The sequence below is a fragment of the Arachis hypogaea genome, chromosome 2 (genome assembly GCF_003086295.3).
Source record: "Arachis hypogaea cultivar Tifrunner chromosome 2, arahy.Tifrunner.gnm2.J5K5, whole genome shotgun sequence".
Taxonomy (NCBI): Eukaryota; Viridiplantae; Streptophyta; class Magnoliopsida; order Fabales; family Fabaceae; genus Arachis; species Arachis hypogaea.
This window is the reverse complement of record NC_092037.1, coordinates 7,226,833-7,250,999: the sequence shown is the minus strand read 5'-3', so window position 1 is coordinate 7,250,999 and position 24,167 is coordinate 7,226,833. Positions and strand designations below refer to the sequence as shown.

The 24,167-nt window shown below is 33.0% G+C and overlaps 3 protein-coding genes across 3 annotated transcripts; 2 read left to right on the top strand and 1 right to left on the bottom strand.

The window, feature by feature from the left end:
* Positions 1 to 641: 641 nt before the first annotated feature.
* LOC112735507 (obtusifoliol 14-alpha demethylase) lies at positions 642 to 3,071 on the top strand. Its single transcript, XM_025785043.3, has 2 exons — positions 642 to 1,272; positions 1,852 to 3,071. The coding sequence occupies exons 1-2, from the start codon at positions 808 to 810 to the stop codon at positions 2,851 to 2,853; spliced, it is 1,467 nt and encodes a 488-aa protein (XP_025640828.1). The 5' UTR covers positions 642 to 807; the 3' UTR covers positions 2,854 to 3,071.
* Positions 3,072 to 3,264: 193 nt separating this feature from the next.
* LOC112735516 (UPF0481 protein At3g47200) lies at positions 3,265 to 5,674 on the bottom strand. Its single transcript, XM_025785052.3, has 2 exons — positions 5,473 to 5,674; positions 3,265 to 4,722 (listed from the first exon to the last, which is right to left on the bottom strand). Exon 2 carries the CDS (start codon positions 4,699 to 4,701, stop codon positions 3,349 to 3,351), a length of 1,353 nt encoding a protein of 450 aa, XP_025640837.1. The 5' UTR covers positions 4,702 to 4,722; positions 5,473 to 5,674; the 3' UTR covers positions 3,265 to 3,348.
* A 13,262-nt stretch (positions 5,675 to 18,936) lies between these two features.
* LOC112735501 (glutamate receptor 2.8) lies at positions 18,937 to 24,066 on the top strand. Its single transcript, XM_025785037.3, has 5 exons — positions 18,937 to 19,275; positions 20,518 to 21,857; positions 21,985 to 22,297; positions 22,501 to 22,907; positions 23,521 to 24,066. The coding sequence occupies exons 1-5, from the start codon at positions 18,981 to 18,983 to the stop codon at positions 24,064 to 24,066; spliced, it is 2,901 nt and encodes a 966-aa protein (XP_025640822.2). The 5' UTR covers positions 18,937 to 18,980.
* Positions 24,067 to 24,167: the final 101 nt, after the last annotated feature.

Genomic DNA, 24,167 nt, shown 5'->3' with positions numbered 1-24,167 from the left:
TGGAAGTAAAATTCTCAACTATCCCTGCGTTGAAAACCAATAGCTTATTTCTAACTTAGTTGAAATATAATTCACATTTTGATGGTAGTAAATTGACCATAAAACCTACTAGTTACTCTATATACAACATTATCTAAAAATCGAAATCCTAAACATAACAGTTTGGGTTAATTTTTTTTTGTTACTCATGCAGTCATGCAATTAATTTGTCATATATGTATATATAAAGTAGAATTTAATTTTTAATATTTATTTAAATAAATGAATGAATTTTTTACATGTTCATAATGTATTAGTTAAATATAAGGGTGGCAACGAATCGAGTAGGGAGCAAATTTTTGCTATACTCAATTCGGATTTGAATCCTCTAAAGTTTGAATTTTACTTTAGAGAGTAAAGTGTGATCTCTCACCATTGATTTCATAGGTGGGACCAATAATAAATATGAAAGAGAAACTATTCAAAGGTAGAAGATCACACTTTACTCTCTAAAGTAAAATTCAAACTTTAGAGGATCTAAATCCATCCAATTCTGATCAAATTCGGGTGATATTGCCATCTCTATAAAACAAAAATATTATAAGCACGTAAAAAATTAGTCATAATTATGATTATATATATACATACACACACTCCATACCAAGCCAGTGGCCACAACTTCACACTTCCTTTCCTTTTATTGGACATAGATCTATCATCACTCTTACTATCTTCCCCACTCCCTAACCTACCTTCTTCCTCTTCTGGTTCTGCTTTCGATCCATTTCTCAGCAATTGTCGTCTTTCTCTGGATAATTCATCCAATCGATGGACATTGATGTGTCAAAGTTCTTCAACACATGCCTCCTATTCGTGGCCACCATTGTTGTGGCCAAGCTCATCTCAGCCTTCATTGTCCCTAAATCAAGAAAGCGCCTTCCCCCAATCGTGAAGGGCCTTCCATTCATCGGAGGCTTACCCCGATTCCTCAAAGGTCCAATCTTTATGCTCCGTGAAGAGTACCCTAAACTGGGTGGCGTCTTCACCCTCAAGATGTTCCACAAAAACATCACCTTTTTGATCGGTCCCGAAGTTTCTGCTCATTTCTTCAAGGCCCCAGAATCTGAACTCAGCCAGCAAGAGGTGTATCAGTTCAATGTTCCAACTTTTGGACCCGGTGTTGTCTTTGATGTTGATTACTCTGTTCGCCAGGAACAGTTCAGGTTCTTCACTGAGGCCCTTAGGGTTAACAAGCTCAAGAGCTATGTCGATCAGATGGTTACTGAAGCTCAGGTCAATGTTGATTCATGTCTAGTGTTTATTTTTGTTTGATCTAATATATTGTGTTATTTGACTCTTGATTTGTGACATTAGCAATTTGCCTGTTGGGTTTGACTTATTTTTTCCTCCTAGAGTTGAATTTGATGATCATGTTACTAAATTTAAGATTGTCTGTCATTAGCTGCAGATCCATTTAAATTGTGCCTTTTTAGTTTGTGTTTATTTCACCTTCTGTTTTTACTTGGATATAGTGTGAATCTGCATTCAGTACTTCATTGGATTTGGTCATGAACTTTTGCATGCTGCATCTTCCAAGCTAATAAATTGCAGCAATAACATTAGATAAGCGTTATGATATAATTGTGGGTCTATTAATAATACTGAAAAGCAAAATTTGAATTGGAACCTTATTTCATTCCAGTGTTTTTAATTTGATAAGCTAGAGAGGCTTTTCAGCTCCATTTGTACTTGACATTATTTTTAATATTGTCTCATTATGTTAATAGTAAGCCTTCCCTTAAAATTTTCATCCGTATTGTACTGAATTGGCATTATGGGCTATTGGTTCTCTAACATGGACCTGATTTACAGGACTACTTCTCAAAGTGGGGAGAAAGTGGTGAGGTTGATTTGAAGTATGAGCTCGAACATTTGATCATCTTGACAGCTAGTAGGTGTCTCTTGGGACGTGAAGTTCGTGACAAGCTTTTCGACGATGTGTCTGCATTGTTCCATGACCTTGATAATGGGATGCAACCAATCAGTGTTCTCTTTCCATACCTTCCCATCCCAGCTCACCGGCGCCGTGATCAAGCACGCAAGAAGCTTGCTGAAATCTTTGCAAGAATCATAGCTTCTCGCAAAAGCACTGGTAAATCGGAGGATGACATGCTGCAGTGCTTCATCGATTCAAAATACAAAGATGGCCGCCCAACAACAGAAGCCGAAGTGACTGGACTGCTCATTGCTGCTCTTTTCGCAGGGCAGCACACTAGTTCAATTACCTCCACTTGGACTGGAGCATATCTTCTCTCTAACAGCAAGTACCTTTCAGCTGTGGTTGATGAGCAGAAGAATTTGATGGAAAAGCATGGGGATCGAGTTGATCATGACGTCTTGGCCGAAATGGATGTCCTGTATCGGTGCATCAAAGAAGCCTTGAGGCTCCACCCACCATTGATTATGCTCTTGCGAAGCTCACACACCGATTTCAGCGTCACAACACGAGAGGGGAAAGAATATGATATTCCTAAGGGTCATATAGTTGCCACATCCCCTGCTTTTGCAAACAGGCTGCCTCACATTTTCAAAGATCCCGATACGTATGATCCCGATCGATTCACTGTTGGGAGAGAAGAGGACAAGGTAGCAGGGGCTTTCTCATACATTTCTTTCGGAGGGGGCAGACATGGATGCCTTGGCGAGCCCTTTGCATATCTGCAGATAAAAGCAATATGGTCTCACTTGCTAAGGAATTTCGAGCTGGAGTTGGTGTCACCTTTCCCTGAGATTGATTGGAACGCCATGGTTGTTGGAGTGAAAGGAAAAGTGATGGTCCGCTACAAGCGGAGGGAGCTTTCTGTTAGTCACTAGGACCAAAATGTTTTGAGTGTTTTGGCATGATTTCTTCTTTAAGCAGTATTTGTTAGTCTTGCTGGTTCTTCTTCTTCCTCGGCCAAATTTCACTGTTTTGAGTCTTCATTTTAACACACTGTAATTTGGCAAGTGTTTTTAACTTATTTGGTTTTAGTGAATTGTGAATTTGTGATAGCTCCCAATATGGCTTGTTTATAAAACTTAGCTTCGCTTGATTCATGCATCCAGCCATATCTAGTGAGGGAAAGGTTTTGATGTTGTCATGATAGGTTTTAGTGAATTACATCACAGTTTGATTTTATTACTAGCTACTTGGTTTGTGATCATCCAAGATTATCCCTCTCCAGGTGAAAGAATAACTTTCTCACAAATGAGATTAGGACAAGACTCTTCCATTAAAATGACAGCTTTTGTCCCAAATTGGCCATTTTATTAGTATATGGAAACTAGAGTTACATGTTCAACCATTAAACATACATAAAACAGAATAAACTAAAAGATTAATTGAACAACTCGACAGAAGTTGAAGATGGTGAATATTAGAACAGCTATCCCTACAATGGTAGAACTGCTTCTCCAAGGGTCCCGGAAGTACACCCACCTCAGTGTTCCCATAGTCCATTTCCAACCATTGTTGTAATGTTCGTTAAGATCTCCAATGATTTGTTGGTAACATGTTTTATTTGTCACAACATGTTTGCATAGACTATTAACCAGTGTTGCCAATTCCTTGTCACTTCCAAGTTCATGGACAATAGCTTCCTTCTCAACCATCAATTCTGCATCATCCCTGGTGTGAATAAGAGAATCAATCAGAGAAACATAGTTGCAAATGTAAGGCTCCTCAGGATAGTGACACTGCTCAAATGCTATTAGGTTCCTAAGAACACATTCTGTTGTGTGGTCTACTTTTAACTGTGGGAACTGAAATCTAGCCTTAAAACACTTGGAATATGGGAAGCAACCCAAGCAGAGAAACCAGCTGAAGAATCTCTTCTTCTCAAACTTTATGTCTAGCAAGGATCTATTATGAACCTTCTCGAAGCTTATTCCGGCTTCATTCAACTTTGTCGCGGTCCTCAGCATACATTCCTTTTGCGAGTAAGTGTGGCGACTCTTGTCATCGTTGAAACTCAGGTTCGTGGGGAGATAAGAACATCGAACCAAATCAGTGAAATGCAGCGATTTCTCCCACTTCTTCGGCTCGAACTTCCTCTCAGAAGATTTCTGATAAGGGTAATAAGATGCAAAGTACTCATGAGCAAGCCTAATGAATCTGGAATGCTCTTTGAGATTGCTTGGGACACAAGTCTCATAGAGTTTCTCCAAAACTTGAATTGGAAGCTGGTTCTGAAGCAGCAACAAGTCCCTCTGGATGCTTTTGCTAAGACATGGCTGAGTCAATACATAATCATCTTTGTGTTTCCACCGTTTCGCTTCCCTCAGAAAGAGCTCCATGATGAAAACAGAATCCAACAGAATAATCCTCACGAATTCCTCGCTTCCGATGTGAGGGAACTTCGGCTGGTAACAACGCCTTATGATCTGCTCTTGTTGTTCAATGAAGGCCTTGAAGTCCTCTAGGACGCGTTTGTTCGATAGGCGTTCCGAGAAGAAATGAAAATATGTGTGTTTGTGGTGCTGCATTTCTTCTAGCTTGGTATTACCATGGTGAATAGGGCCAATTGAGATCAAGAGAGGATCATAGGAATCCTCTTTCACCTTCAACAGACTCTTAGGGATCTTGTAGATACAGCACTCTGGCCATCTTATTGCAGGATCAATGTTTTCTGGAATATCAATTATTTGTTGAATAGCATATTCATCAATAAATGTAGATCCCATCACACCTGCTTATAGCTTTTTCTGTTGCAAATTCAGCATAGCAGATCCAATATCAGACATAACTAAGTTGTGATTATTATAGAACATTTTTTTTATAAAGTTCAAATTTTATGAAATTAAACACAAAAGAAAGGAGCCTCAAATGTTTCTATGTTGTGACATCAAGGTCAAGGATACAAACATTGAAAATAGTCTCTCCACTTGTAAAGATAAATTGTGTAAATATATACCAAACATATATATAGAAGAAAGGCCTTTTCAAATTAAGGAAGTAAAAAGGAATGTAAGGTGTGTAATGTAACTTATCAATATAAGAACTTATAGAATAAAAATAAAAAGAGAACTTTTGAACAAGATGAAAAAAAAAAAGTTGGTATATACAAAAGATTCAACCCCTCTTCCAAGTAAAGACATAAATTGTAGATACCACACACAAAATGGCTTTGCCGCTTTGTCTAAAGCCACTGTTTTTTATTATTAAATATCACTTCAAAGTTCAAACAGAACAAGGGCCAATCTAAAAAGAAAGGGACAATAAATTTTATTTTTTTAAAAAAGAAAAAGAAACAAAAATAGATTAGTTCTGGTTATTAAGTAACAAATGGCAACATCATCTCAAAAGAAAAAAAAAACAAACAAACAAACAAAAAGAAGAAAAGAAAGAGCATACTACTAATAACCTGAAACTAGTGAAAAAACAATATGAACTACTGCAACAATCTAAAGACAGAGAACAAGCAAAGTGCAGAATACTAGTATACTACTAAGAACCTGAAAGCAAAGGTTGTATCTTTTCACTTTCCAGAAGCAATTTCTCAAATTCTGGCTTGTGACTCTTTAAGTTCTAAGTTCTCTTATTAGCTCTTTCTGCTTTGTACAAAGACAACAACCTATAGGAGTGTGCTTCATGGAAATAGCAAGTGGAAAGTAGAAAATTCAAAGAAAGACAAGACCATGATAAATGAGAAACAAATTTATAACCGATATGTCTGATTTTACTTTATCTTTTTGCTTGGTACAATTAATTGGAAGGTGGGAAGATTATTATGAACTCTTGTGAAATAGTATAATAATGTACTTGTTCTTTTCTTTTATTTTCTTTCTTCTTTTAACCATCTTAATTCACAATCAAATATAACTCAATAACAAATGAAATTATTGAATGAAAATGATAATTGAAAATATTGAGGAAAAACTTTGATTTAACAAACATGTACTCTAAAATTCAATCATTAAATGAGTTAATAATTTAAAATATATATTAAAAATAAATTAAATAATACCTATATTTATATATAAATATATAATGATTAATTTAAAAATTAATTTTTGCTGTGTTATTATTTTTTATTTAATTTGTTTAATATTATTATTAAATGGTCAAATAAATATTTTTTTTCTTCTCTTGTTTATTAACGTTTTTTTTTTTAGGTTTTATATTGTGGTACAGCAGAAGCAAGTACATGACTTGAATTCTATGCATAATGCGATCTAGTTGTAAAGAAAAATGAAACAGTAAATTGGACCGACCGTGTCCCACTCTAACTTCATTCATATCAATGACAAAAACCAAAATAGTAAATATATAATAATTTTAGCTAGTGATGTATACATACTTTAAAGTAATCCTGAAAATAGAAGAATATATTGAATATCAACGTCGTCTTTTTGTTACATTTACTATTAACATTTTATAATCGTTTCATAAATTTTAGATATTTTTCCTGCATTAAAAAATATTATATAATTAATAAATATTATTATTTTTTACTAATATTTAATCAGTAATAATTTATATATATCTATATTTAAAAAAATTTAAAAAAAAATTATATTTGTACCTATAATTTATATTTATATTTTTTAAAATTTATACACAAATTAATAAAATTAATTTATTAAAAATAGTTTAATATATATTAATTAAATAATAACTAAAATTACTAAAATTTACTGCTCCTAAGAATTTCTTCTAAAAGATATTAAATTTGTTTATTTAAGTACTAATTTTTAATTTTTTATACGTAATTCATTGATTGATACTTACTTGAAAAGAAGAGAGAAAGGGCAGTTATATAAAAGGCGTTTTGTGAGAGACAAAAGAAGTCATAGAGTAAATGAATAATGCATGTACAAATAGTATGTATATAGCGGTGGAAATTAATTGCCGTTTTGGATTTTATTATATAAACGCTGCTACCAAACGGAAATGATGAGTGGCTATAGACCATAGTCCCCACCATATGAATAGCGCGGCATCATGCTTTTCATTATTGAGCCTCTCCAACGGTTGAAGAAAGTACATTGTCTAAATGGTAATAATATTAATATATGCAAATTATCAAAACAAGATGGTATTAACGTGTATACTTTCCTTTTCGATTACTAGTTTACTAGCTACTACTATATGTCACTATAGCGTTATTAATCTTCTAGAAGTGATGAATAATAAAAAATATTTGGGACCAACTTCAATAAAATATTTTTAACTGAAAATACGGGTATGAAAGAATGAAACTACTCTAAAATTAAAAGAAAGCTATTTTTTTTCCTTATGTACATTTTAAGAACATTTAAGACAAAAATAGAAGAAAAATATAATTTTTGATGCACTCTGTTTTATATAGTTTTATATATAATCTCAAATTCAAAAAAAAAATTTCAAGAATATAGCACGTTAAAATAAAATATTTATTAAAAATTTTAAGAATATGACTATTTTGTAATTATTTAAAATGTCTGCTTAGAAAGAGATAGAAGAATTTATCAAAACAAAAATCAGAGGCGGAGAAAATCATTAGTGCAACTTTACAAAGAGAGTGGAGCGGACGTGGATTCTTTTTATTATTGATGACAATGATGAATATGACAATTGGATAAGCTTATTAGTTTTTTTTGTTTGGTTCTTTTTGTTCTTTTAATTTTTTGTTAGTTTTTTTTACTCCACTTGTTGTATTAAATTTTTTTGTTCAAGAAAAAAAATCAACAACAATAATAATATTCACACGGTTCAATGATAGCAACATCATGCAAATTGGTTTTAAAATAAAAAATAAAAAAATAAATCTCAAGAATTCATAGAATAAAAAAGAGAGTGGGAAATAAAGTAAAAGACACAAAATAGAGAAAGAGTTAGAACGTGACACTTGAGGAAGATGTCAATATTGACAGAGGAAGAATAAGACATTGGTAGTGAGCAAGATCACTCTCGCTATCACCGACATAGAACTCAAAGTTAAACGCGACACTATGCTCGACGTAGATTCTCACGTCGACACCACCATGTCTGCTAAGCTCGACCAGGTCCATGCTGAAGCTCACTAGTTCGGCTCTACCTACGAAGAAATCAGGTTGTGCTGGTGAAATTCTATCTCTGAAATCAATCATGATTGTTAATATTGTAGGTACGAGAAGTGCATGAATTTAGTTCCAAATAAAAAAAAAACAAAAAAAAATGAAGAATTTATTAGACGAGAGATTCATTAATTTATTATCTTAAGATTTTAAATTGGATTATGAAAATCGATGGTCGAAGAAAACAGAATAAAAAATTAAATTAATTACATAATAAAAAATTATGAATAATTTCTCAAATAATAATAAAAAATAACATCACTATTTTTAGATTTTACAAAATTTATAATAAATCAATCGCTACTAAATTATATATTAACCCTTAAAAAAATAAATAAATTATACATTAGATATTATTTATGTACTAATATAATATATATTATCGATTATTAAGTTATAATTAATTTTTTTATTTATTTGATAATTAAAATTTAAATAATTAAAATTATTAAATATTAAATATTTTATGTTGAACTAATTTTTTGTTATTAAACTTACAAAAAATTAAGTTATTAATTAATTCTGAATTTAAATTTAAATTTAAATAAAAAATAAAATATTATTTTTAATTTTATCTCATTAAACCTAATTTTTAAATAAATATTATTATTTTATAAATTATATCGTTGAAATCCTAATCACATTCCTTTTGGCCTCTGGCGTACTCAAGCTCTCTAGTCTCCAGATTAATTATTGATAGCAACTAGACCATTGACCGTGATTGTTCCCAACTATTATAGGGTGGGGTATAAGATAAGCGAATTTTTAAACGTTGTGTAAATCAAACCTTCTTTTGAGAAATTACATGTTTACATGCGTGCGATTTTCATCACCAAAGATGAATGGAATTTTGATTTTAGTTTTATACCAGATGATTATATTCTCTATATTACTTAGGTTATTTTTGTATCAATAGTTAGTAAATGTAGATTTACTTGTTATAATTTTTATATAATGAGAATACATAAAGAGTACATAATATATAAGATAAGTGAACATAGACTAAATATGCAGCAGTTGAGCACTAACATTTTAAAAATTAACAATACTCAACATCTAAAACAAAGAGAACAATTGTAAAAAATAGATATTAATAGTTTCTTTCTTCTCCTTTTAGTTTTTTTTTTCAATGGAAACAAGATTTAACAATAAAAATTCAATAATAAAAATTCCATCATTCATTTTAATCAGTTCAAAACAAGATACAACTTAGCTAAATTTAACTAAAAAATTTAATAAATAAATTCCGTTCAATACAACAGAGAAGACTTAATCATTCAGATAAAAGCTCATGCTTTAGTATCATTTTAACATAAATTAACAAAGAATTATCAAAGTTTAAGCATAATTTTTTTCAATATAGCATAAAAAAACAATCAAATAGAATACAGCCCAGCAGTAACAGTAGAGTTAATCATTCAACAATAGTATTAACTATGTTCTTAACCTAAAACAGGAGCCAAACACAATGAAAATTAACAGCATATTCTTAACCACAATACAACACAATTTTACTTAGTGCCTACAACATTCAGCCATTCAACACAATACAATTCTACTTACAATCAGATAACCCCAATCATAAACAGACTTGTGGACTGAATTTGGCAAACAGATTAATTAGAAAATCCTTTAGATTATGTATTTTTTTAATTATTTCTTTATTATTATTTACTAATGGAGTAGGGTTCTAATTATCGTTTTTCTAATTGTATTGATATATCCTGCAATTTTATCAGTAATTTTTAATTTGGTACTCCAACCGTACTCCAATTGTATTATAAGGTGTTCATTTTTGTTACTAGAAAATTTTTGTGGCATTATTCTTATTGTTTTTGTCCAACTTTATAGCAGGGAATTGCTAAGCTTATGGAGATTGTGCCTACTTTTAATGTCTCTCTGTTGTTGAAAAATTTAAATTGATGTGCATGTTAGTGCATGTACAAAATATGATTTTCAAATTTCTATCGCACTATGTTGTTATTTTTGTAGCTTTTCTAAACATTTGGCCAACATTTTTATTGTTGTCTGAAGAGCCTTTGCAAGTTTGTCTGAGGGTGCACCTAGGATTCGCAAAAATACAAAGGTATATCTTATTTGGTTATATAAGTGTGGGTGTTCTTTGCTATATCGAAAATAATATTTTTGATAAAGATATTATTGTATTTTTTGATAAGTCAATGTTCGACAAAAATATGTCCCGATCATTTCTGTTGGGAAAACTCAACACAGGTTTAAATCAAGAACCTGTCTAACAGCGGAAGCACAAAAAAATAATTTTCCTACAATCTGTGCGATTAATGGGCAACACCAAAGATACTTCAAGCAGCAAATATAATCGCAGAAATTAAATAATCAGACACCATAATTTTAACGTGGAAAAACCCCAAAAGAGGGAGAAAAAACCCACGGGACCTAGTCCAGAAAAATCTTCTACTATCAGAATAATGGGTACACAAACAGTCTTCCTAGTGACACTAGGGCATCTCAACAATCAACAAAATACATCACCAAAATTGGTGGAATCAACATAAACCCTCCACAAAAATGGGTATCTCAAATCAGGCAAAAGAGAAGGCAACACAACTAACAAGTTATATCCTAATGTTCATCTCTACACCAGGAATAACATACTAAAATTTCATAAGAAATGGAGCAAGTTTACCAAGTCAATATGATCAAGGTTGACATGCCCTTTTCCCCCAAAATTCCTTCTTCTCTCGACGCCGATGCTCTTCTATTTCCTTCTTTCTTTCTTTTTGAAAAGTGAGGCCTCTCACTCACTCTCTCCCTCCGTGGCTTTTTAGCCGCTTTCTATTTTCTTTTATTTATTTATTTTTTTTGTTTTAAAAACTGTGGGCCCCACTTAGTTTGGAGACCCACCAACAAATCTCCCCCTCACCAACTAAGTGGGGATAGGCTGCTCTACCAAGCCCGCCTTCTCTTTGCAGGAATCAAACTTCACTGCAGGTAAACTCTTAGTCATCATATCTGAACCATTATCATCAGTATGGATCTTCTCAAGTGCATATGACTTCATCTCAAGCGCTTGACGTATCCAATGATACCTCACCTCTATATGCTTCGATCTAGAATGAAACGTCGGATTCTTGCTGAGATGGATAGCACTCTGACTGTCACAAAATAACACAAACTTATCTTGATTGATGCCTAACTCTTGTAGGAATTTCTTCATCCACAAGAGTTCCTTAGAAGCTTCAACAACAGCAATGTATTCTACCTCTGTAGTAGACAAAGCAACACATTTCTGAAGTCGAGATTGCCACGACACAGCTCCCCCTGCAAAAGTCATCATATAACCAGAAGTAGACTTCCTTGAATCAAGATCCCCAGCCATATCCGCATCTGTGTAACCATCCAACACAGGTTGGCCACTCCCAAAGCATAAACAAACTCTGGAAGTACCATTAAGGTATCTGAGAATCCATTTCACTGCTTGCCAGTGTTCCTTGTCAGGATTAGAGAGAAACCGACTAACAACTCCAACGGCATGAGCAATATCCGGCCTGGTGCAAACCATAGCATACATCAAACTGCCAACTGCAGATGCATATGGAATCTTCTTCATTTTCGCTTTCTCTTTCTCACTTGTAGGACATTGCTGCGAACTCAGCTTGAAATGACTAGCAAGTGGAGTACTAACAGGTTTGGAATTACTCATGCTAAACCTCTCTAAAACCTTCTCAATGTACTTCTGCTGCGACAACCATAGTTTCCCATTTTTCCTGTCACGAGTGATACTCATGCCAAGGATTTTCTTTGCAGGACCCAAATCCTTCATAGCAAAGGATCTGTTCAAGTATTTCTTAAGACTTTCAATCTTCTTAGTGTCATGACCAACAATCAACATGTCATCAACATAAAGCAAGAGAATTATAAAATCACCATCAGAAAATTTCTTAACATAGACACAAGGATCAGAAGAAGTCTTACTGTACCCATGACCTTCCATGAAGGAATCAAACTTTGTGTACCACTGCCTTGGCGCTTGCTTCAACCCATATAAGCTCTTTTTCAACTTGCATACAAGGTGCTCTTTTTCTTTAACCTCGAAACCCTCTGGTTGCTCCATATAGATTTCTTTATCTATGTCACCGTGAAGGAATGCAGTCTTCACATCAAGCTGCTCAACCTCTAAATTCAAGCTAGCCGCCAATCCAAGCACAACTCGAATAGAGGACATCTTCATAACTGGAGAGAAAATCTCTTCAAAATCAATACCTTTCTTTTGCTCAAAGCCTTTCACAACCAATCGAGCTTTGTACCTTGGCCGTGAGACACTTTCATCCGCTTTCAATTTGAACACCCATTTATTCTTGAATGCTCTCTTACCCTTCGGCAACTTTACCAATTCAAAAGTATGATTCTCATGCAAGGATTTCATTTCTTCTTGCATGGCCTTTAACCAATCTTCCTTATGCTCATCAGACATAGTCTCCTGGTAGATTTCTGGCTCCCCAGTCTCAGTGTTCATCACATACTCATGCGGAGAGTATTTCTGAGAAGGATGACACTCTCTAGTAGATCTTCTCAATTCAGGCTCAACTGGTAGTTCAGGTGGAACTTCAACATCTGGCACCTCAGGTTGAGGTGTAGGTTCATCATGTAAATCATCACCATCATTATCAACTTGTACATCTCCCCCATCAACAGGAGGTCTAATGGAAGGACCAAGTTCATCATCAACAGAACGTCTAACAGTTACTATTGGCTTATCTGTCTTCTCAAGATCTTCAATAGTTTGGTCTTCATGAAAAATCACATCTCGGCTTCTAATTATCTTCTTGCTTACCAGATCCCATAATCTGTAACCAAGGTCTTCGTGACCATAACCCATGAAGATACACTGCTTTGACTTCCTATCAAGTTTAGACCTTTCATCTCTTGGAATGTGAACAAAAGCCCTGCAGCCAAACACTCGCAAGTGACTATAGGAGACATCTTTCCCTCTCCAAACTTTCTCTGGAACATCACCATTTAGTGGAACTGAAGGAGAAAGGTTGATCAAATCTACTGCAGTCCTCATTGCTTCACCCCAAAAGGATTTAGGCAACTTTGCATGAGAGAGCATACACCTGACTCTATCATTGATAGTACGATTCATTCTCTCAGCAACTCCATTATGTTGAGGAGTCTTAGGAACCGTCTTCTCAAGCTTGATCCCATGTCCTTTACAATACTCTTCAAACGGACCCCTGTATTCACCACCATTATCTGCTCGAACACATTTCAATTTTCTTCCTGTTTCTCTTTCAACACTTGCATGAAAGTGTTTGAAGATACCGATCACCTGGTCTTTAGATTTCAAAACAAAAGCCCACACTTTTCGAGAATAATCATCAATAAAAGTAACAAAATATGATGCACCACCTAGTGTCTTAGCATCCATAGTGCAAACATCAGTGTGAACTAAATCTAGAACATGTGATCTCCTATGAGGTCCAGAATTATGAAATGATACTCTAGCATGCTTTCCAACAAAACAATCCTTTCACTGGAAGTGAGTGCTTCTTGGCCAAGACGCTTAGTCCTTTCTCGCTCAAGTGACCAAGACGTATATGTCACAAATCAGGAGAGGAATCATCAGCTACATTCATCTCTTCTTTGCACAACTTTGCTTGCAACTGGTAGAGAATAGTGAGACTATTGTCTTCTCTAGCAACAATGAGAGCTCCTTTGGTAACCTTGCATTTTCCACTACCAAAGGAAGTGCAATACCCCTCTTGATCCAGTGCCTTCACTGAAATGAGATTGAACCACATATCTGGCGCATGCCTAACATTCTTCAACTGCAACTTGCATCCCATATTAGTTTCAAGCCACATATCACCCATACCAATGATATCACACACTCATTTATCTCCCAATTTGATCTTGCCAAAATTTCCAGCAGTATAGGAATTGAAAAATTCACGCTTCGGAGTGACATGACATGAGGCACCAGAGTCTATAATCCAAATGGAATCATCACAGACAAGATTCACATAATTTTCATCATATGTGATAAGAACATCTTCATAAACAATAGCAGCAGTTTCTTTATCACTATCTTTACCTTTGTCTTCGTTTCTTCTCCTTGATTGTTCTCTTTTCAAGAACCTACAATACCTCTTGATATGCCCCGGCTTGCCACAATGGTGACAAATGAACTCCTTTCTTGGCTTGTACTTTCCTCTTGACTTGCTTCGACTCTCTGACCTGTCAGAACTGTGAGGTTTTCTACTTTGACTTTTCCCCCGTGACTCTGAAACAAGTGCTTCTGATTGGGAGGAGGCATTAGTCAAACCTCGCTCTCTTCTTCTGGCTTCTTCATTCAACATACTCTCTTTAACCATTGCTAATGTCAACTTTCCTTTTGGAGCTGAGTTAGTCAGTGTCACAACCAGAACTTCCCAACTATCAGGCAAAGAGCTCAACAACAACAAGGCTTGCAACTCATCATTCAAGGTGATTTCATTATTTGTCAATTGGTTCACAGTCTCTTGAAAAATACTCAAGTGCTCCGGCATTGATTTACCTTCAACATACTTCATATTGACAAGCTTCCTAATCAAGAATGCTTTGTTTTGCACATTCTTTCTCTCATATAACTCCTTCAATTTCTTCCACATCTTCTCAGCATTCGTTTCGGTGTCAACATGTGGATACACACTAAGATCAAGCCATTGCCTAATCAAAGCAACTGCCTTCCGATTCAGCATCGGATTTAGTACCTTTGGATTTATCTCCCTCCACAGGATCATACAAGTCTTTGCTATACAGCATATCTTCCATGAGGGTCTTCCAAATTGAATAATTTTGGGAATTCAGTTTGACCATATTCGGTCCATGAGTATTTTCCTCTATTTAATCAACACAGAGATAAACAATCAAAGCTATGGATACCACTTTGTTGGGAAAACTCAACACAGGTTTAAATCAAGAACCTGTCTAACAGAGGAAGCACAAAAAAATAATTTTCCTACAACCTGTGCGATTAATGGGCAACACCAAAGATACTCCAAGCAGCAAATATAATGGCAGAAATTAAATAATCAGACACCAGAATTTTAACGTGGGAAAACCCCCCAAAAGAGGGACAAAAAACCCACGGGACCTAGTCCAGAAAAATCTTCCACTATCAGAATAATGGGTACACAAACAGTCTTCCTAGTGACACTAGGGCATCTCAACAATCAACAAAATACATCACCAAAACTGGTGGAATCAACATAAACCCTCCACAAAAATGGGTATCTCAAATCAGGCAAAAGAGAAGGCAACACAACTAACAAGTTATATCCTAATGTTCATCTCTACACCAGAAATAACATACTAAAATTTCATAAGAAATGGAGCAAGTTTACTAAGTCAATATGATCAAGGTTGACATGCCCTTTTCCCCCAAAATTCCTTCTTCTCTCGACGTCGATGCTCTTCTATTTCCTTCTTTCTTTCTTTTTGAAAAGTGAGGCCTCTCACTCACTCTCTCCCTTCGTGGCTTTTTAGCCGCTTTCTATTTTCTTTTATTTATTTATTTATTTTTTGTTTTTAAAACTGTGGGTCCCACTTAGTTTGGGGACCCACCAACAATTTCAAGTGTCAAAAAATATTTCGATCAATTTCTAAATACATGTTAGAATTAATTTTGGATTGGAGCCAATTAAGTACTCCTTTAAGTATTAATCGATTGATGCAAATGTGAAAATCGAAGAGGCAGACTCGATAAAAAACCGAATCGAAAGCAAAAGTTTCAATCTCTAAAGCAATTTGTCTGTTGAAAAAAGAAGTGAAGGTTAACCACATAAGATTCATCAATGATGGTCATCGATGAAGGAGAAGATTTTAATCGACTTGTCAATAAAGAGCGAAGCAATCGAAGAAGTGAAAAAATTAATAAGTGAAGATGGTTAGTGGTAGTTACAGACGGCACTCAAAGAGAGCGGGAACAGTTATTTAAGGATTGACGTACGTTAAAGTTGTATCTGAATTTGATTGGTCAAAGACTTCCATAATACGTGAAAGATCGAAGGAACCAAGGTTGGAATCCTTTTGAGAAAATACTCACACTCACTCACATCTCATCGACTTTCTGAGTCAGTCAAAAGTCTTTTTTTTTGAAGAGTTCCTTCCTTGTAACGTCATTTCCATTCCTTTAAATTCAACAATTTTTACCCTTGTCAATCTTTACCTTTTAATTTTCTCTTTACTTTTCCAAACACTTTTCCTTTTTATAATTTTATTTTCCTTTTATTCAAGTGATTTAAATTTTATTGTTCATTTTGAATTTCTGCAAAGTTTAATTCATTCTTATTAGTCATTGCCAAAAATATGAATTTTGATGCAAATAAAACTGATATTCACAAAGAGAAATAGATTTCGATTTCAAACTATTAAATATGAACTACTCTTAATTTTGCTAAAAATCAACAAAACACTTTTATTTGATTATATAAGTGCTCTTATTTGATTATATAAGTGTTATTTTTCTTACTGTCTGTCATAATTTTACTTTACTTATGACTTATGAATTAAATTTTTTTGTCGGTGCTTAAATTTTTCAAATAGTAATTTGGTAATTAAATTCTAATTATATATATATACTGCGGAGGATGCATTTTTTATTGGATACAAGTTTTTGTAATTTATGGAAATATTTTAGCCATTAATTTTAATAAAATGAAAAAGAAAAAAGGAAATAAATAATAAACAATAAATAAATAATTAAATATAGTGGAGGAAAAAAAATTAATTGACACCTCGAGTGGAAAATAAAAAAAGAATATGTGAACGCATAAAAAATTATATTCCAAATAGAGGTCTAGCTATTTCAAACTTCAAAGGCAACGGTGGAAATATAATTTTTATCTTTCGATGATTAAATCTTATTAATTTATAGTGCAATTTACATTATCTTTTTTTATTGTATTTTTAAGATTCTATATTAGTGATTATATTAATTCTATGTGATGCACACAGCTTCATGATTCATGTGGCTCCATGAGTTTTTCAACATGCCAGGAATCGGTAAGTCAATGCAATTGCGAATAGAATAGTAAAATGTAGACAAACTTTTGGTAATTCCCAAATTATTTAGCATTGAATAAATCAATAGACTTCAGACAAATTAATAAATTTATATTTTATAAACGTTTTTTAAAGTTAACTGTTAATAAAAATTTAATTATAAAATTTAATATAGTATAAGAATGTAATTAAAAAAAAATTTAGAGATTTAATTAAAAAATCGGTAAAATTATAAGAATTAACAAAACAATTAAATTTTAATTTAAAAATATTTTTTTATTTTTATATTTTAACAATATTGCATAATACATTTATTATTAATATTAGTGTCTTGTCAAATATTTTTTATGTTCATCAACTCATATTTTATTGATTATTTTTATATAATACCAAAAAATTATAGTTCAATAATTAAAAAATTCTATAAACAGTATAAAATTAAAGAAAAAAAACACAAAAATAATTACAAAAAAAAAACAAAAATTCAAATCAAACAATTATAATTTTTTTATATATGAATAATGGCTTTTTTTATCAAGTAATTATTCAAATATTTTTTATCATTTAATTATAGAGTTGACCCTCTATAATATTGTATATTTAATTTTTTTAATATAAATAGATTAAATTTATATAATAGGACAACTTTTATTATTGTGTTGTTATTATATAATCTAAAATTTTCACCCATACATAAAAAAATAAATATGGGGCAAACCTATTATTTTATGGGGACATTATATATATATAGGTATGTATGGATTACAATTTGGTTTTTAAAATTTAATGGGGGCAACTGTACCCCCACACACATACAAGTAGATCTATTTTTAGTTTTCTACATATTTGTATGGATAATTTTTATTATCTCAATAAATAATTTGACTAATTTCATTAGATTTATTTGAATTTAGTTATGTAACATCACTATTAAAATATTTGAACCTAATATTTTTTTTAATTAATGTGTAAAGTATATTCATATTTGAACCAACCTCGGATTTCTATTAATACCGTACACATAAAAACAATAAATTAATAAGCACAAATACAATTGTATATATAATTGCTATTGTTATATAAATAAACCCCCAACATGTGGGAGTAGAATCACGATGTGAGATGGGTGCAGGGTCAATCGCGTCAACGTTATATAAATAATTTTTTTTTTTAATTTTTCAAATACAAACACGTTGTACAGAGATATTGATATTTGATACAGTCTACCTTTCTTTTACTGACTTGACTTTGGTAAAACAAAAATAGTCCATCAGTTCAAACATATAATCAATAGAAATAATATTTTTATTATTTTCTGTTATACTTTAAAATGTATATTTTTATTAAAGTAGTATATATTTATTTTTTAAAAGATATACATAAAAGTGTATTAAAAAATAGTATAAATAACACAATTTTATAATCACTCTTATATTTGATAACTTTCTATATGAATACATTGGTTATATAAAATATTAAGAAGATTTTTTTTTGAAACAAAAAAAAACTAATACAATAAAGTGGAACAGAAATATTAAAAAGACTTGTTTATATTTATATTAAAAACATTGTAAGATATAAATAAAAGATAGTAAAATTTACACAATAAAATTTTAATCACTTTTAAAATAAAAATGGTGAAATTCACACGTAATAAAAATTATAGATTTAATCATTATTATACTCTTATTTTTCTAATTCACTAATTTCATCACTTTAAAAAAAAAATATTTTTCTACTTATCGTATATAAAAACATTCTTAAAAAATATTTGTGTCCACCACAGACCGCACCTACTAGGTTTCCTCTATCAACATATATAATGAATTTTCGTGAATAAAAACATTTGAGCTATCTGCTTGGCTAACTTCACATTATTATTACTAATAGCAAGGAAAATGGTGAAGCATCAATCTCGTAGCACCTTGGTTCTAAGTCTCTGGTGGTTCTTTGGTGTGTTAGCAATAGTAGTGATGGGTCAAAGAAACAGTAGTGGTGCAACAACACTTCCAACAAGAGTAGTGAAAGTGGGAGCGGTGCTTGATGTTGGTGGAGCAATGGTTGGAAAGATGGGTTTGAACAGCATCAGAATGTGTATCCATGATTTCTATGTGTCTCATCCACATTACAAAACTAGGCTCCAACTCATTCTAAGGGACTCCCAAAGAGACATTGTTACTGCTGCTGGTCAAGGTTCGTTCCATCTATCTATCTATACAGAGAGAAATGCTATTTGTCCACCAAAATCTACCACTAAAATTAGCCACCAATATATTTTGTATAAATATATGTATCGTTTAATTTATTTTCAACGTGTATTTTGTATTTTAACATGTATTTTATACTTGTGGCTAATTTTAGTGTACACGTAGCATAATCCATCTATATATTCCCTCTTATTATTAGTAGCTTTGCTTTTTCGGTAATACTAGGGGAATAAAAAAACAGAACATTTGTTAATTATTACAACTATGAAGAATGAATATTAAATAAGACAAATTTTAACTATTTTTGACTAATTTGTTTTAGGGAAATGTTAGGAGGACAATGACTTTGTTGAACAATATGAGCAACCACCAATCAAATAAAAACACACTACACTTTTAAATTAACCCTCTAAATTTTAATATTAAAATAACCATTCGTACACTAGTAAAATGAACATCCAATATATTTATTATTTACATTGTTTAATATTTTTATTGTTCACTTGTACTTTTCCTTTTTTTTTATTACCAAATATTTCCATCACTTTTTATATGCGCATCACGTTTAATTTCTCATTGTATTATGGATGTTGATTTCTATTCACATAGATCGGAATTGTGATACAATATGGTATATCTAATCATTGTACACTAAGGTGACTTGGCTTACTGTTTTTTTTTTTTTCACTAAAGAGTGCAATATTCAGTGTTGGTATACTCTTTCAACTACATGCCTCTGTTCAAGAAAGACGACACTTACATTTTTTCTTATCAATTACTTTTAAGCTTCGTTCTGATTAATGGCAGAATTGCTGAGTTGTAGGACTAGATTGTGTTTAATAAAGAAGAAAGAAAGCGAGCAGAGGAATGAGAGTGACTGAATATACTTCTATGCTTTGTATTTCATTGAAACAAGTGTACTAATCCTAAGTATACATACTGAACCTATTTATACTACCTGCTGCTACACATACTCAGCAAAACTAACTTATCTATCTTGACATTCTTTACAAGAAACACACTTAACTATTGCTATCTTTGGAGACTTGTGTCTTGTTTTGTGGTATCACACCCTTAACAAATATAGAGGAAATACTAAAATAAGTCTTCAAAAAATTTTACGTCGGACGTTTTAGTTCTCCAAAAAATTTTATTACGTTGAAGTTTTTTAATTTTATAAAAGTAAGACATATAAGTTCCTACATTAATCAGCTCAGTTACCATGTAGCTGTGGATCTTATAAAGAATGAGCAAGTGGTAGCTGTGATAGGACCAATCACAACAATGGAAGCCATGTTTGTGATCAACCTCGGAGATAAAGCGCACGTGCCCATTCTGACGTTCTCAGAAATGAGCCCTTCTCTCTCATCACTCCACACCCCATACTTGTTCCAAATTGCACAGAAAGATTATTATTTAACTCAAGTCGAGGCTATAAGCGCCATTGTTCAAGCTTTTGGGTGGAAACAAGTGGTTCCAATATACGTGGACAACGGTTATGGCGAAGGACTAATTGCATCCCTAACCAATTCATTTCAGAAAGCATACATTCGTGTTCCTTATCTCAGCGCCATTGATTTCTCAGCCACAAATGATGCCATTGAGAGAGAGCTCTACAAGCTCATGACTATGCAAACTAGAGTCTTTGTTGTTCACATGACATCCCGTCTTGCCTCTCGTCTCTTCGCCATTGCCAAAGACATTGGAATGATGGATGAAGGTTATGTTTGGATTGTGACTGCTGGAATTGCTAATCTTTTTAACTCATTGGACTCTTCGGTTATGGAATCCATGGAAGGTGTGTTGGGTGTTAGGCCTTATATTCCAAGAACAAAACAGCTTCTTGATTTTAGAGCTCGATGGAAAAGAGAGTTCTTAAGAGACAATCCAACACTTGTTGATGTTAATTTGGATGTTTTTGGAATATGGGCCTATGATGCTACTGCTGCATTAGCCATGGCAGTTGAGAAGCTTGACAACACTGTTTTCGGCTTCACTAATGTCAGCAACGACTCCAGCAACGTGACTGATCTTGAAAACTTGGGCGTTTTGCGAAACGGCGAGAAGCTGAGGGAAGCTTTATCAAATGTTAGATTCAAAGGTGTTGGTGGTGAGTTCAAAGTAGTGGGTGGTGGGAAGTTAGAAGCATCACCATTTGAGATAGTTAATGTGATTGGTAATAGTGAAAGGAACATTGGATTTTGGACACCACAGAAGGGACTAATCAGAGACATGGATGCAAATAATTCAACTTCTAAGGAGAATCTAAGAACAATTCTATGGCCAGGGGACTCTTACTCTGTTCCAAAGGGATGGGAAATTCCCACAAATGGTAACAAGTTAAAGATAGGAGTCCCAGTGAAAGATAATGGCTTCTCTGAATTTGTGAAAGTAATCCATGATCCTATTACCAATTCTACAAAGGTCACCGGGTTCTGCATTGATGTGTTTAATGCTGTGGTAGAAGCGTTGCCTTATGCCCTTCCATTTGAATTCATTCCATTTGAAAATTCCAACAATGAGATGGCAGGAACATATGATGATTTGATCACCCAAGTTTATTATGAAGTAAGTAAACTGTCTATTATATAATTGAATGCACCTGTAAAACTACTTTATCATGTACGTCAAAATTAAATTCTTATTATTCATGAGTTTCATCTGATTGTGAAGCAATGTATGTCTATTGGTGCAGAAGTTTGATGCTGTGGTGGGGGACACAACAATTACGGGAAACAGGTCCAAGTATGTCGATTTCACATTGCCGTACACAGAATCTGGTGTGACTATGGTTGTTCCAGTAAGAGACAATAGAAAGAAGAATGCATGGGCCTTCTTGAAGCCATTGACATGGGACCTTTGGGTAACAATATTTTTTACCTTTGTTTTCATAGGATTTGTTGTTTGGGTACTTGAACACCGAATCAATGAATGTTTTAGAGGGCCTACGCCTTATCAAATTGGCACTAGCTTGTGGTTTTCCTTCTCAACCATGGTATTTTCTCATCGTAAGTCTCTATGTCTACTCACTTTCATTTTGATATATTCTTCTTAATTAAATAATTGTATATATAAAAAGATAAAAGCTCACACACAGTTTTGACGGATTTGACTAAATTGTTATTTAATGATTTTTAATTATCAACTTTACATGAAGATAACTGCATGTGAATTTTTACGGTATGAAAATGTTAACTTTGCAATTATGCAGAAGAGAGAGTGGAGAGCAATTATGGAAGATTTGTGGTGATAGTATGGGTTTTTGTAGTTCAAATTCTGGTTCAAAGCTACACTGCAAGTCTTACCTCTCTCTTAACAGTTGAACGACTACGCCCAGCATTTACAGATGTTCATCAACTCTTAAAGAATCGGTTGAATGTTGGTTATTTGGAAGGTTCTTTTGTTCATGAAATCTTGAAGGATTTGGGGTTCCATGATAACCAGCTTAAGATATATAAATCTGCAGAAGAATGCAATGATCTCTTCACAAAAGGAAGTGCTAATGGTGGTATCGATGCGGCTTTTGACGAAGTCCCTTACGTGATGCACCTTCTTGGAACTTATTGCTCCAAGTATGCCATGGTTGAGCCAAGATTTAAAACTGGTGGCTTTGGCTTTGTAAGTTCCATCTATCCACTGCACCACTTTTTATATATATAATTCGATGACTATTTATGTAAGTTTTCACGTGAAAATGATAGTTAAAAATTTTTAAATGACCTAATATGTTTTATCAAATTAATATATAATGATTTTTAATTATTATCTTTACATGAAAATAATTGAATCTAAAATTTTTACTATTAATTTTTTTATTTCTCATATGTAATTGTTTTCGTATAAAAATAAAAATTGAGAAATTTCAGATAATTTAATATATTTTATCAACTATCATTTGACTATTCTTAGTTAACATCTTCACTATCACAAGAGAATAATGAATTTGTACAAAGATAATGGCTGAGAACCTACACATACTTTATGTGCTTTTATATATATATATAATGGTGGATATTATAATGAAAACTTTATAATTGTCTTCATGCGAAAATTTTTTTTTTTTACTTTTGGACTATGAATTGGATGATTAGATTTGATATTTATAAAAATGTTGTCTTTGTTTAAAGTGTGGTTAAATAAATAAATCACACTTTTAAACCAAGTATCTTCATAAAAAAATATTTTTGCTATCTTCATTTGAGTAGTTGTCATATATAATATGTATATTTAGGTGTTTCCAAAAGGCTCACCTCTAGTGGGAGACATATCACGTGCAATCTTGGATGTGAGTGAAGGAGGCAAAATGAGAAGAATTGAGAATGCATGGTTGAATGGAAGCAGTTGTCAAGATTCAAATAACAATGCAGCACAAGTATCTTCTTCTACAAGCCTAGGACTAGAAAGCTTCTGGGGTCTGTTCTTGGTTGTAGGTATTTGTTGCTTATTAGCCCTCGTTATCTTTTTAGCCACATTCATATATCAGCATAGACATATTTTGTTAAGCCATAATCTCCCTGATGATAGTAGTTCTATAAGAACACGCATTGGAAAGTTGCTAAATACCTTCCATGAGAGAGATCTAAGCTCCCACACTTTCAAGAAAAGTGATTCAGGCGTAACAACAAGTGTGTCTTCTTGCCCTCCAATTAGTCCATCTAGTTACACAGGCTCAGGCTTTTCGGCCACTCCAAATACTCAACACAAACCTACACAAGAACCTCCTGTCATTACAACAAAAGGGATACAACCTCTTATTAAGCCACATAGATCCCTCTAGTTCTAGAACATGATTACCTATTGTCCAAAAAAAAAAAAAAACACATGATTACCTAATTATCTTATGTTAAGCACCTTTCTTTTTTTGTTCAAATAAATGTC